Genomic DNA, 14,780 nt, shown 5'->3' with positions numbered 1-14,780 from the left:
ACACGCTGCCCTTGCCTGTGGGTATCTCCCCCGAAGCTCCCATTGGCCACGGTTCCCCGTTCCCAGCGAACGGGAGCTTTGGGGGAGGTATCCACAGGCAAGGAAAGCATGCTGAGCCCTCTGCTCCCCCTCCCCCAGGAGCCGCAGGGACGTGGTGCCGGATGCTTCATGGCAATCTCGCGGGCCAGATCCAAAGTCCTGAGGGGCCAGATCCGGCCCGTGGGCCGTAGTTTGCCCACCCCGTTCTCTCTCTCTTGTAGCTGGCAATAGGCATTGGGGCCAAACCTGACCCATCCCTAACAACATCTGCCACTTCTGTGTTGTGCTGGGTGGGTCCAACCCAATTCTATACCATCAAGACCTCTGATGTACTTGCTGCCCCCTCACTGTGCTAGAGGGAGCTGTGTTGATCCAGGCATTAGCTGCAGCAAATTGCCAGAGCTCACCCTGCCAACTGAGGAGCAGTGCAGCTGCAATTAGAGGAATCAGGGCAATCTAATTTCTGGGCTCTGCTATGCAGGAGGTCCAGGTACACAATCATGATCACAATGGCCCTTCTTGATTCTAAAAATCTAAAAATGTATGAAGGAGTTAAATATCTATAAGATTGGGGAGCTGCTGGAACGTCTACCACTGTCCCATCCAGAGACAGGCATTTCACTGGGTATGTCGAGAAGATAGGGGAACATAAGAGTGTTTCATCCCCTTCTGACACTCTCTTGCGTATTCACAGTGCCTATCAGAACCCCACATCCACACTGGCGTTCATACACCCGCCCTGTCCTCTGCAGCACTACTGTTCCGGGGAATTCTAGCAATCTCGTGGTATACCTCAAAGCTCCACAGGGCTCAGTCAGGGATAGTCCCAGGCAGACTGCGAAGAGCTAAAAAAAGATCTCACAAAACTGGGTGACTGGGCAACAAAATGGCAGATGAAATTTAATGTTGATAAATGCAAAGTAATGTATATTGGAAAACATAATCCTAACTATACATATACAATGATGGCATCTAAATTAGCTGTTACCACTCAAGAAGGAGATCTTGGAGTCATTGTGGATAGTTCTCTAAATTCATCCACTCAATGTACAGCGGCAGTCAAAAAAGCAAACAGAATGTTGGGAATCATCAAGAAAGGGATAGATAATAAGACAGACAATATCATATTGCCTCTATATAAATCCATGGTACGCCCACACCTTGAATACTGCCTGCAGATGTGATCACTTCCAATTCCAATATATCTTTTTTGAGATGGAAAGGTTCAGAAAAGGGCAACAAAAATCATTTGGGGTATAGAACGGCTTCCGTATGAGGAGAGATTAATAAGACTGGGACTTTTCAGCTTGGAAAAGAGTCAACTAAGGAGGGATATGATAGAAGTCTATAAAATCATGAGTGGTATAGAGAAAGTAAATAAGGAAGTGTTATTTATGCCTTCTCATAGAACAAGGGGCCACCAAATGAAATTAATAGGTAACAGGTTTAAAAAAACAAACACAAGGAAGTATTTTTTCACGCAATGCACTGTCAACCTCTGGAACTCCTTGCCAGAGGGTGTTGTGAAGGCCAATACTATAACAGGGTTCAAAAGGGAGCTAGATAGATTCATGGAAGATAGGTCCATCAATGGCTATTAGCCAGGATGGGCAGGAATGGTGTCCCTAGCCTCTGTTTGCCAGAAGCTGAGATTGGGTGACAGGGCATGGATCACTTGATGATAACCTGTCTGTTCATTCCCTTTGGGGCACCTACCATTGGCTACTGTCAGAGGACAGGATACTGGGCTTGATGGACCTTTGGTCTGACCCAGTATGGCCGTTCTTATAGCTGAAGGGAAGGTTCCAGAATGAATTCTTAGGTCAAGGATGAACAGCTGTTAATATCTGGCAAGTCTGAGGTTTATCTTGAGTAACTAAAGTGGTCAAATGTAGGTCAGGCTTAGTTAGCTCCTCTTCACTAAGCCTAACCTAAATTTGATATTTATCCTACTCAAGACAAGGCCTAAGAGTTCCCACTTCCCACCATTACTTTAATACTTTCCCCTCTCCTTTGCAAACTCAGGAAGAACAGTCTAATGATCTCTGACAAGGCCAAGCCGTGGCATTGTTTGAATAGGACAGGGTTAAAGTTGGGGAGTGGAGGGTTGTGGTGTATGAGACGTTACCTTAACTCTGTATTTTCTGGTTTTCCAGAGTTTAAGTTTAGCCACCCTTTGGGGTGACTGAGTGAAATTTAATGGGCTGTGATATACAGGAGGTCAAATTAGATGACCTAATAGCCCCTTTTGGACTTACTCTGTGACTCTATTCAAATTCTGGAAGGGTACAAGGCAGTGCTTGGCAACCTTAAGCCTGTGCTAACAACATTTGTTGGCAACGAATTCCCTTTAAAAAAAAAAAAAAGAAAGGGGTAGTAATGAGAAGGGCATGACTGATGGGCATCCGTTGTGGTGGTTTCTTGGGCACACCTTGCTACCAACTAATCTATCAGCTCTGCCCGCCTCAGTGGCCTCTTCATACTCTTCGTCAGATTGGAGGGCCACAGGGAGGAGGAAAAAAGGTCCAATCTGATCAGGTAATCACAGGATGGTGCAGATTAGTGCCATAGTTTGAGCCACAGACAGGTGCAAAAAAAGTTACAAAAACTGCAAAATTTTATTGATCTCATCTCCCACTCCAGGTACTGTATCTCAGGATCCACTTAACTAAGTTACCCAAATTTGTACAGCTAATTGCTACCCCATGGCGCAATGAGGCACAGCAATTTACTAAACAATATGACTACACATGTGGATTTTAGAGCACTTTGATTTATTTTTCAATCATTAAACAAGCTCTGCTCAACCTAGTCACTAATGCGCCTTTATTATATCAAGGAAGAGAAAAGTACACTATATATGACTTAATCCACAGTTAGCTGTTTAAGAAACAGCCGCAGCCTAATGCACAGATGTCAACAACTTTAAGCAGATACATTATATACCCCCACAAAATATGCAGCTGCATAGCAATGCCACAGAAGCAGGAATGGTATTTTCTACCCTAAATCAAGCTGTACTTTTAGTTTACACATTAGCAACCAGAGGGAAACCTGGGAGAAGGCTGATATTAGGAGACAAAGTTATAGAGTCGTGTTTTTCTATAGATGTAAATATGTGGTTAAGTGATTAGATATACATGATATTATAAGAACTTCTAGCCACCAATATTCCAATTGCTGAAGCCTGCTTGATTTTAAAGGACAAACATTCAACAGAAATAACTATGTTCTTTATGCTTTTAGGAATGTGTTATCTGCAGTGGGATAACAAGCAGCTTGGCGATCACTGCACCAAATCTGCAAAGAGATTCCCCTCTTCGCTTTAGGAAATCTACACTAGATCTGTCCAAAATCCAGGATTTCTGGCTCATAAGCAAACTGGAAATTCCCAGAAATATTTGTTTCAGAAACACCAACACACGATGTTTCAGAAATGCAATTTGCTCCCTGGAACCAGCAGACAGTGAGTGAAATTGTATGCTGTGTTATAGACATGTCAGTCCCTAGATAATAAAGCGACAAGGTGGATGAGGGAGTATCTTTTATTGGACCAACTTCTGTTGGCAAGAGAAGCTACAGACCTTGTCTCACTGAGTCAAACTGACATTCTTGACATTCTCAATTTCACTCAGCAGCTGCCAGGGCTCCCAGGATCTGCACCTCTGGGCAACCCTGCCAGGCAGACTGCCCAGGGCTACTGACCCCAAGGCTTCCTGGCCTGCTTGGCACCCCAGGGAGCCAGCTGCCCCAGGAGTCTGAAGCCCTGGAATAGTCCACTTGGCTTGGCTGCCCTAGAGATGCAGACCCTGGGAGCCAATCCCAGGACTCCTAGGCTCCCAGTTTAGGCTTCTGCAGCAGTAAGCCTGGAAACCCCGAGAGTCCCCAGGGCTTTCTCATTCCTAGGCTGCACAGCAGGAAGTCTGGAAAGCCAGGTATGACAGGGTTGTCCAAGAGCCACAGACCCTAGTAGCCTGGAGTCCTCTGGAGGCAGACTGCATGGCGGGGCTAGTGTAAGATTTCATGAAACTGGTATTTTCAGACAAGCTCTAATCTGCACATTAAAGTGTAACAGAAGGGCCATCCTGGGAGACTGACATGAACTTCAAATTTTACTGCTTTTTTAAAAAAAACTGCTATGATTAGACACAGTAACCCAAAGTGGATGCCTCCAACTATCAAGGAAGCATTTTGTGGTAGTAACACTGAATATCATACCAATAATTCACTTCCCACAGCTCATCTTACCTAGTCGAGATTGTAATGTTCCATCATCTGTTGATGCCATATCATTGAGTCTCAGAAGTCCTCTACCTCTTTCCACCCAAGACTGAGAGTTCTTATCAAACACAAACAACTTGCATTGTATCTGGGGGGGGAAAAAAATGCCTTCTTGCTGAAGTTCTTTAATATAATGGTTGACTATAATTACAGAATATATCATGATTACTGAACCAAAAATCTCCCAATCTACATTTCACTACAGTGAAATTTCAGGCTTCTAAAATGTGCTGGATTAATACCCTGGAAACTAAAGTCTTATATTCTCTCTGGCAACTAAAGCCCTCAAAATATACTGTGACGTTGCACTCCATATAACTTTATGAAAATATGCTAATGAGTGTGAATGTAATGTAACTGGAATATGCTTCATGCAAAAGGTCTCTTGTAAGATATCATTACAAAGCTTATAATCTACTGAGTGTGGTCATGCTATTTGTATAAAATGCATCATTCTTGTATCTGAAACTAGAAATATGAAATATAACTCTCAGGTCCTATTGTAATTATGCAAAGTGTGGGCCATTAATGGTGGTTTGGAATCTTGATGGCTCCCTTCAACTAGGACAATTGCTTGTAAATGGCTTTGTTTACTTGCAAGCCTTCCTTTGAGTCAGGCCAGGAAGAATGAAGGCTTGGGGTCTCCCAGGACATGTGACCATGTCACCTGGTACTGGAATCCATCTTAAACCTAGTGCTTTTCCATTCAGAAGGAGGGGTGGGGACCCAGAGAGACAAAAGATCCCTGCCTTGTGACAAAGCTATATAAGGGGGTGGAACAGAAAAAAGGCGGTTCCAGTCATGAGAAATCCCCTAGTTACCACCTGAGCTGGAGCTAACAAGAATTGAACCAGGGTAAAGGTTTGGACCCAGACTAGGAAGGAGTCCAGTCTGTGAAAGAAGCTTATTGGAACATCCCTGGGGGTGAGATTTCATCTGTAATCAGCTTCTTAATGTATTAGGCTTAGACTTACATGTTTTGTTTTATTTTGCTTGGTAATTTACTTTGTTCTGCCTGTTATTACTTGGAACCACTTAAATCCTACTTTTTATATTTAATAAAATCACTTTTGCTTATTAATTAACCCAGAGTAAGTAATTAACTTACTTACAAGTTAGCAAATAGCTAGCAAGGAGCAAATAGCTGTGCATATCTCTCTATCAGTGTTGTAGAGGGTGGACATATATATATATATAAGCTTTATACAGAGTAAAATTGATTTATTTGGGGTTTGGAACCCATTGGGTGGGTGCTAGAGACAGGAGCACTTCTTAAGCTGTTTTCAGTTAAGTCTTCAGCTTTGGGGCGTATGGTTCAGACCCTGGGTCTGTGCTGGAGCAGACTGGTGTGTCTGGCTCGACAAGGCAGGGTTCTGGAGGCCCAAACTGGCAGAGAAAACAGGCTCAGAAGAGGTCTCAGCACATCAGGTGACAGTCCCAAGGGGGTTTCTGTGACCAATCCCATCACATATACTACGTTGCGTCTTTTTAAATTATGTATTTAATTTTTTAAAATGTATACGTGCCATGGACTGTGTCTGATTAGGAAAGGCAAGTTGAAGTGCAAGAGCACCTTGCTCTTACAATATAAGGTGGTGTCGTTTGTGGTTCTTAGAGGTTCATTCCACAGTCTCAACTAGGGAAACAGTATTGATTTGAGAAGAACTTTTTATTTTGATTGTCTGAATCCTGAAATCTAACCACAGTTCATTAAATTGTGTCCTGTTTAAGATAAAGAGCAGTAACAATTTCAACAAAAAGACCTGTCTCAGTTATATAACATAGGAAAGCATATAGGATGGTGCCATGAAGCTGAGTCGCAAGAACATGAATGGGAAATTAATAGTGGCAAGCAATCGTTATAGAATGAATACAGCTGGATGATCATATGAATCCCAATAAGACTGAAGGTCAATTGTGTGACCAATTTCTTACCTGTAGCACATTGCTCTCTGCTTCTTCCCCAGTGATCACCTCTACCTTCTCCAGCAAACACTTCTTTGCTGTTGCTTTAGTATAGGCTGCTGCAGACTCTGCCAGTGATTCTGAAATATTATTAGCTGAACAACATTTTACAAGTTTATTTTGGGAAGTAGTCACATAGATCCATGTCATACAGATGGACGCCCATGTGCATCTACACAGAGCCTGCCATTTACTTGAATAAGCTACCAGTTAATATGCTTTTCCTCTGGAGCATAACTGTCTTGTGCAACTGTAATCCTGCCAGGTTCTCAGTGCCCAGCCAATTGTGCTTGTATCAGGATCTAGAAATGGATATGAAGTCTGAAGAAAGTTTTGTCTGTTTTTTCAGGTATGGTTCCTCTTCTTTTCTTAAAACCATAATCAAGAGGGGGAAAAAATTCCCAAACACAGATACTGGTAACGCTGAAAATCTGGTCCATAAATTATCTGAGTCTCCCTAAGAAGAGGATTTTGCAAAATCTGTGCAAAACAGATACTTATGCTCACCTCTACAGTGTAACATTAAATGTCTGCATTGCTACAGGTAACACAGACATACCAACATTTGAAAATGCAGCCCTTTATTTTATAGTCTCTGACTATAAACACTACTTACTCAGGTTCAGTTTACATTACATCCAGCAACCATTAAACAGAATAAAAATAATCCCTTGCCACCAACCTTCTGTAATAAAACAGGGCTGACTATATGCCCTCCGAATTTCTGCCACTTTCACACTGCTGGAGATACTCCTGATCCACATGCAGTGAACAACAGTACCCCTGACAGTGCTAGAGCAGCATGGATGGGCTGCTAACACACAACACCCCACTCCTCCCCAGACCTTGAGGGGACCAAGGAACCTCCCCCTCCACTTTTTAAAAAAACGTTGGCTGGAAGGGACAATAAAGGCATGGGGAGGTTTTATATTTTCATATGGTAATAAAACCCCAAGTGCAAGCACTTAACAAGGATTAGGCATAAAACAAGCAGTAACAGAACACTGTTTCTAAGAATTAGTTCTAAAAAATATTCCACTATTTACCTTTCTCTGGAGTAGCTTCCTGTGAAGAAGATTCAGAGCCAGATTCTGCAGCAGCATTTTCCTTGCTACTTTCTGTACCAGCTTCATTTGATTTTGGTGGGCTCTGTAGGGAAAAGAGGCAGAATAGATGAACTTTTGGATTTGCAAAAACAAGAACACTAATGTGATTCTTGAGGCAGTCCTCCACCTTTAGTAATTTTATAAAGGTACCAGTATCTGGTACTCCCTGAAGTACATAGTTCCTTAGTACAAATTGTAGGAAAACTCCCGACTACTCTGACCAACTTGATGATGCGGAAAGGAGGGGTGCTAGCATGGCAGGATGGTGGTGTATAGCACTGAAAAAGAAATAATGGGCCCCTTGCTGTCAGTGCAGGTCACACTAGCACCAGCAGCTGGTAATTCTGTGGTGCCAGGGTGGAAGCTATGATCTAAAGCTGAGGATGCTGAATCATGCAATGTGTCTTTGGCATCAAGATAGCTGGCTTCTCCACCAGATAGACTGATGCTAGATGGATTGGACCTGGAATCCCTTGCAAGGGAGACTTATGTGACTCATCTTCTCCCTCCTCAGCTCTGAGTGGGAGTGCTGGTGCCAGATGTTTCTTTGGAGCAGAAACAGCCCTGGGAGAAGGAAGCAAGCTCTGCTGTAGCCAAAATGCTCTATCTTGGGAACTGTGAGTGGCGCACAGAGGGGGCCAAGTTCCTTGCACTGTTATTGGTGGCAAGGGACAAAGGTGCAGAGTCCCAGCTCACTAGAGCGCTGAGGGATCTGGGCACCTTAGCTGAAGATCACTCTCGTCACAAACTGGGTTCCTGGTAATTTGAATCCAAAGTCACCTTCATGGACTGCTCTAAGAAGCACAGATTCATGTGGCAGCCGCAGCTTGTTGGATCCTGCTGGAAAAGGACATCCCATCGGTCACAGCTATGGCCTTCTGAGAGATCAGGCACCTTGCGTGGCCATCAGTAACTGACACAAGACTGCTCTAGGGGTTTAAAACCCAAAGCCTCTGCCTCATTAACAAGTTGGAAAACAGCCAGCCTTGGCGCCAACTATTCAGTCAAATGCAAGACTGAGAAAAAACTGCCAAGGTGGCAGACAGCTATCCTATTAACTATGAAAGTTCACTAAATTAGACTGACAATAGTCATTCGCAAGGGAGAAGGTTTCAGGGGAGAAGATTGCTATAGCAAGTGGGACAAACAGTGCTGTGTTCTGGCTCACTGCCATGGGTGGTAGGAAGGAATCAAGTGGCAGTCGGGGGACACACACTCATCTGAATGTCCTTGGGTGGGAGCCACAAAGACACTCAAGGCTCATGTGCAGCCCCAAGAGACACTGCTGACCAGACATGCATGAGGCATTCATATCACATGGATAATACTCAAAGAAATATTACATTTAACAACTAACACTCACCAAGACTCTCTCACTCATGTTCTGTCCAAATACAAATTTGTTGCTGGAAGCATCTGCATTGTTTGTTGAGTTCTCTAAACTGGAGAGAAATGTTTTCATTAATATAGTGCAAACAGATGTTTCCATAATCACTAAAATTGCAAGAACAAGGGAGGAATTATCACTGGTTTGAACTTGAGTTTTCTGTTAAATAAAACTATGAAACAAGTGTGTGTTTGATTAATTAGGATGCAACACTGAGCAACACAGCAATAACTGGTTATGGGACTTAATGTCCCCAAACACTTTCTCCTAGAATAAAGAAGTATTTTATCATAATTGGAGATTTTTTCTGAGTACTAGCCTCCAAATATCTATGTTTAAATTACACAATGAGAAATCTGACCATCACCTAGTGTATCCTAAGAGTCTATCCAGTATCAAAAGATCTAGCAAGATGCTTAGGGCCGTACTAAATTCACGGTCCATTTTGGTCAATTTTGTGGTCACAGGATTTTTAAAATAGTAAATTTCATGATTTCAAATATTTAAATCTGAAATTTCACAGTGTTATAATTGTTGGAGTCCTGACCCAAAAAGGATCTGTGGGGGGTTGCAACATTATTGTAGGGGGGGTTACGGTACTGCTATCCTTACAGCGCTTGGCAGCCACCTTGGCAGTTTTTTCTCAGTCTTGCATTTGACTGAATAGTTGGCACCAAGGCTGGCTGTTTTCCAACTTGTTAATGAGACAGAGGCTTTGGGTTTTAAACCCCTAGAGCAGCGGTGCCTTCAGAGCTGGGTAGCTGGAGCGTGGCAGCTGCTGGCCTGGAGTCCAGCTCTGAAGGCAGAGCCGCTGTCTGCAACAGCAAAGTAGTAAGAATGGTATGGTATCATATTGCACTTCTGCCTACAAAGCTGGGCCCTCAGTCAGCAGGCACCATTCTCTGTCCACCCAGCTCTGAAGGCAGCAGTGCAGAAGAAAGGGTGGCATGGTAGGGTATGGTCCCTCTTACTTCTGTGCTGCTGCTGGCGGAATGCTGCCTTGAGAGCTGGGTGCTCGGCCAACAGCCGCCGCTCTCCGGCTGTCCAGCTCTGAAGGCAGTGCAGAAGTAAGGGTGGCAATACCACAACCCCCCTAAAATATCCTTGTGACCCCCCTTGTAACTCCCTTTTGGGTCAGGACTCCCAATTTGAGAAATGCTGGTCTCCCTTGTGAAATCTTAACAGTATATGGTAAAACCACACAAAAGACCAGATTTCACGTGCGGAGACTGCATTTCACATTGGTGACACATTTTTCATGGCCGTGAATTTGGTAGGGCCCTAAAGATGCTGTATTCAGGCACCTCCTACAGTCAAGAGCACTAGTTCCAGCTGACTGACCTGAGCCAGAATTGAAGGGCTACAGGTGAAGTCTGGCAAGCAGCATCACATATGTGCATGCCAGCAAATGGCCTAATGACCCATGGCAAGTCTGCACTAGTGTAGCCTGGTTTTATTTTATCTTGGGTAACACAGATTGCAATGACAGGAATCTTTATTCTTGCATGAGAGGGCGCAAGGTGCTTGTGCAGCAGCGATGAACGCTGATGTTCAAAAGAATCTAATCTCATGTGCATGAAAAATGTGTGCTACAACAGTGGGATCCACACTGACACATACTAGAAGAACTGTAAATACACAACATACATGCAGAGCCTTTTGCAGATAAAATGTTCACCATGAGACACAAGCTGTTCTCTGTTAAATGCAGATTGATATAACATATACACACAATAAGGTCAGGCCTGAAAAAGCCCTGGCTGGGATGATTTAATTGGGGATCGGTCCTGCTTTGAGCAGGGGGTTGGACTAGATGACCTTCTGAAGTCCCTTCCAACCCTGATATTCTATGATTCTATGAATAAAGCCTTTGAAGAAAAATCAGTCATGCAACCATCACTGTGTGTCCAAAGTCTGAAATACTAAGTCTGTTGCTCTGACCACAGTCAGGCTCAAATCAGGGAGAAGGAATTGAATTCTCAAGCTCCACACCCACACACAAGCTCAGTTGTGCCAACTTGAGACATCACTCTCAGTAGATTGTGTAGTTGCCCAATCTAGATCACAGGTGTTTAATAGGGCCCTCAGTGGGTTCAGACACATTAAGGCCAAGGCAGGTCCTGCTACCAGTCATGTGACAGCATCAAAATCTAATTATGTTTCTTCATGGCTGCCACAGAGTTTTCATGGTTGCAAAGAAAAACTTGAAAACATCACAGTTGCAGTGACGTTTGCTTCAGTCTGCAGACAATCTCCATTAGAGGAACCAGCAGCAGCCAGGAAGCAGCTGGGAACCATATCCACCACCAGAGTAGGGTGACCCCTGCTACTTTGGTCAAGAATATGGGAATCATCTGCTCTGTTCCTTCCCTTTGGGCCTTTTGCTCCACAGGTAGAATTGGAGGGTGTGGAAAGTGGTGATATTGTCAACCACCATCCACTGGTGGCACCAAATTGAGAGGTCACACATTTGCAGATTGTGCTGATCTTAAATATAAGATCATCCCTCTCCTTTCTTGCCTGTTTTGATCAGCAGTGAAATAACGAACAATGACGACTTTTAAATTATCACTGAGCATCTGAATCAACATCCCATTAAAAGGAATGTGGCATTTCACACATTTCAGAGTTATTTATAGATTTTAAAGACAGAAGGGAGCATATGATCATCTAGTCTGACCTCCGGAATAACACAGGCCACAGATTTCACCCTGTGGTTCCTGCATCAAACCTGTAACTTCTAGCTGAGCTAGAGTAGCTCTTGCAGAAAGACATTCAATACTGAAGATGTCAAGTGATGGAGAATCCACAACATCCCTAAGTAAGTTGCTCCAGTGATCAGTTATTGAGAAAAATTTGCACTTTCTCACCTGAATTCCTTCTTTCTAATTCCTTCCTCATTTAGAAAAACTACCAGTTAACTTGGGTTTCTTATCAACCAGCTTCATAGGTCTTGCGTCATGCATTCTTTTAGAGTTAATGGTTAAACTCAAGGGACGAAAGTGGTCTGGTTGTTAGCTGTCATAGGATAATCAGATCCATGCAGCCTGAACAGCTTTCTGAGTACATTCGATCCCTGCAGTGGAAGGGGGTCTTGGCAATACTTGGTGCCAGGTTCATTTCAAGCTCTCCGCAAATTCAGGCAGGCTGTATTTGTCATACTCTGCACCTCCCGAAGCTATCCTTTGCAACCATAAGAATCATAGAATCATAGAATATCAGAGTTGGAAGGGACCTCAGGAGGTCATCTAGTCCAACCCCCTGCTCAAAGCAGGACCAGTCCCCAGTGTTTGCCCCAGATCCCTAAATGGCCCCCTCAAGGATTGAACTCACAACCCTGGGTTTAGCAGGCCAATGCTCAAACCACTGAGCTATCCCTCCCCCCCCAACTAATAATATACTGTACTATAGTATATTATTAGTATATTATAGAACTAATAATATACTGTATTTTTTAAAAAACAAAAAACTAGGAATCTGAAGAACAAGGCAGCAGCCTCAAGAAAGTGCTGGATACCAACCCAGTTCAAACAGAACCCTTCCTCTTGTAGACAGCAACACTACTATTAACGCTCTACATATACTACAGTAAAGTAAGTTGCTCTGAATTTATTTGCAGTCTTACTTGGAACTGATGTACTGCAGAAAGTAGTTTGTTGCCGATGGCGTTTCCAAGCTTTGAAGCCCAGCATTCTGTACATCAGCTGTTTCATCACTTTCATTTCCCAACTACAAAAGAGATAGACATTTATACACAATTAACAATACCAAAACCAAGATCATAAGAACTATTGTCTCACAAAATATGTACCTTTGCTCATATACACTTAACAGTGTATTTCCCACTACAACAAATTTCTCCTTGTTGCAAGCTGCATTCCTATAGGAGTGCCAGTGTACTGAATTCATATCTAGCTAAATTAAGAACCAGGGACACCTTCAAGCAGCATTGCAATTGCTTTTAAAACGGTATTGGTTTATACTCAAAAACTTTTTCTCCTTCATTATTAAATCTATCACAGTCACGCACTTTTTGAGCTGCATTGCTCCCACTGTAGTTCTGGCCAATCTCTCTCCTGTCAGGTTGTGTAGGAGCCACACACTCCCACTGGCCACACGCTCCCCGACATGCTTGCATAAACCCCTCTCTTTAGGTTGTCAATACCTCTTGTTAATCTAATTCAGTTAGCCTATATTTAGGTATAAGCCTACTTCGCCCCAGGTCCTCTCTTCTTGCCCCTGCAACACCCTTGGAACCTGTACTGCATGGATTTGGCTTAAGCACATGGTTACCATTTTGTTGCCCTAATGTCCACAGTTTGCACAAATGTAGGATTTCCAAATACACTCTAGGTGGCTTCTTTAGAAAATAATGCCTTATATATGTATTCAAACAAAAGGAACTCATGATAGTTTGAAAGTTGAAATAGGAAGCTAATATGAAATGAAATTAATACTACATTTATATGCTTAATACTGTTCTGCTTATCCAGGAGATAGAATAAATGGTTACCTACCTAGGAATCTTTTCGTAACTGTTCTTTGAGATGTGTTGCTCATGTTGATTCCAAGTAGGTGTGCGCGTGCATAGTGGCCAGAAGTTTTCCCTTAGCGGTATCCGTCAGTTGGCTCTGGAGACCCCTGGAGTCACGCCTTCATGGCGCAATATAACGGACCCTGCCTCTTCAGTGTTTTCTTGCCAGCTGACTCCAACAGAGGGGTAGGTGGGTGGGTTTTGGAATGGACATGAGCAATACATCTCGAAGAACAACAGTTACAAAAAGGTAGGTAACCGTTTTTTCTTCAAGTGCTTGCTTGTGTCGACTCCAAGTAGTTCATTGTGTTGCAGATTGTAGCACCACTCTATCAAATGCGGCATCGTCCCTGGCTTACTGTGTAATCCAATAGTGTGCAGCAAAGGTGTGGATTGAAGAACATGTTGCAGCTCTACAGATTTCCTGGATCGGGACCTGCACCAGAAAGCTGCCGAGGATGCCTGCACCCTTGTGGAGTGTGCTGTCAGTGTGGGGGCAGGTATCTTTGCCAATTTGTAGCACGCTCAGATACAGGACATGATCCACGATGACATTCCCTTCATTCTGTCTGCTACTGCCAAGAAAAGCTGAGTTGTCTTTCAAAATGGTTTTATCCTTTCAATATAAAAAGCCAATGCCCATCTGACATCGAGGGAATGGAGCTTTTGCTCTCAGCTGCTGGTGTGCAGCTTTGGGTAGAAGACTGGAATAAAAATGTCCTGGTTTGAATGGAATTAAGAGACTACCTTCGGAAGGAAGGCTGGGGGAGGTCGAAGTTGGACCTTGTCCTTATAGAAGATCATGTATCGAAGACTGGATGTCAGGGACTTAAGTTCAGATTCCCTCCTGGCTGAAGTTATAGCCACCAGGAACACTACTTACCAGGAAAGGTAAAGTAGTGAACATGTTGGTAGGGGCTCAAATTGTTGGATCATATTAAAGAAGTTCTGTATTAAAATCACAAATGAGTTTGATTCCCCATAGTTTAAATTCCAGGGTATTACTAATTAAGAGGTCTCTTGGTTTTTGGTAGTTTCTCTCCCTCTATATGTGAAACTTGCAAGCTGCTAATTGTGTTAGTACATTCTAAGACAGAGTCTGTTCTCAAAGCAATTCACAGAGAGAGAGACTCAAAGCAATACTCTAACAACGGAAACAGCACCCAGAGACTCCCCGCCCTTTTGTGGTATTAACAATTGTGATTAAAATAGAGATAGAGGATGTATGTGGATGGATGCTTGGTGTGAACAATAACTGAATGATCAGGGAGGTGCCAGCCTAAGAATCCAGTGTCCATCGGCTGAAGAAGGCGTCAAGTGGAAATAACCAGAGGACTCCCAGAGGGCAGACTGGAATCCACCCAACAGCCTCAGGAATGGGAGAACCAAAGAACAAGATAACATCTAGCAGCACGGAGCCGTCAGGAATGTGCTATCTGCTGATTGATTCAGCAACAGCATGATGAAG

The 14,780-nt window shown here is 43.4% G+C and overlaps 1 protein-coding gene across 7 annotated transcripts in view; it reads right to left on the bottom strand.

Annotated features, from left to right (window-relative positions):
- RANBP3 (RAN binding protein 3) overlaps positions 1 to 14,780 on the bottom strand; it is a 174,962-nt gene that overhangs the window by 32,694 nt on the left and 127,488 nt on the right. For 5 of the 7 annotated variants that reach the window (XM_048830695.2, XM_048830697.2, XM_048830699.2 and 2 more), the window contains 5 exons: positions 12,404 to 12,507; positions 8,755 to 8,833; positions 7,332 to 7,434; positions 6,256 to 6,380; positions 4,288 to 4,408 (listed from right to left, as the gene is read on the bottom strand). In XM_048830695.2, coding sequence (XP_048686652.2) covers positions 4,288 to 4,408; positions 6,256 to 6,380; positions 7,332 to 7,434; positions 8,755 to 8,833; positions 12,404 to 12,507 — 532 coding nt within the window. The remainder of the gene's footprint in view (positions 1 to 4,287; positions 4,409 to 6,255; positions 6,381 to 7,331; positions 7,435 to 8,754; positions 8,834 to 12,403; positions 12,508 to 14,780) is intronic. The other 2 variants (XM_075123100.1, XM_075123101.1) reach the window with 1 other exon arrangement.

Source organism: Caretta caretta, chromosome 25, assembly GCF_965140235.1.
Source record: "Caretta caretta isolate rCarCar2 chromosome 25, rCarCar1.hap1, whole genome shotgun sequence".
NCBI classification, from domain to species: Eukaryota; Metazoa; Chordata; order Testudines; family Cheloniidae; genus Caretta; species Caretta caretta.
Note: the sequence above shows the minus strand (reverse complement) of the source record. Positions and strands in the feature narration are given on the sequence as shown.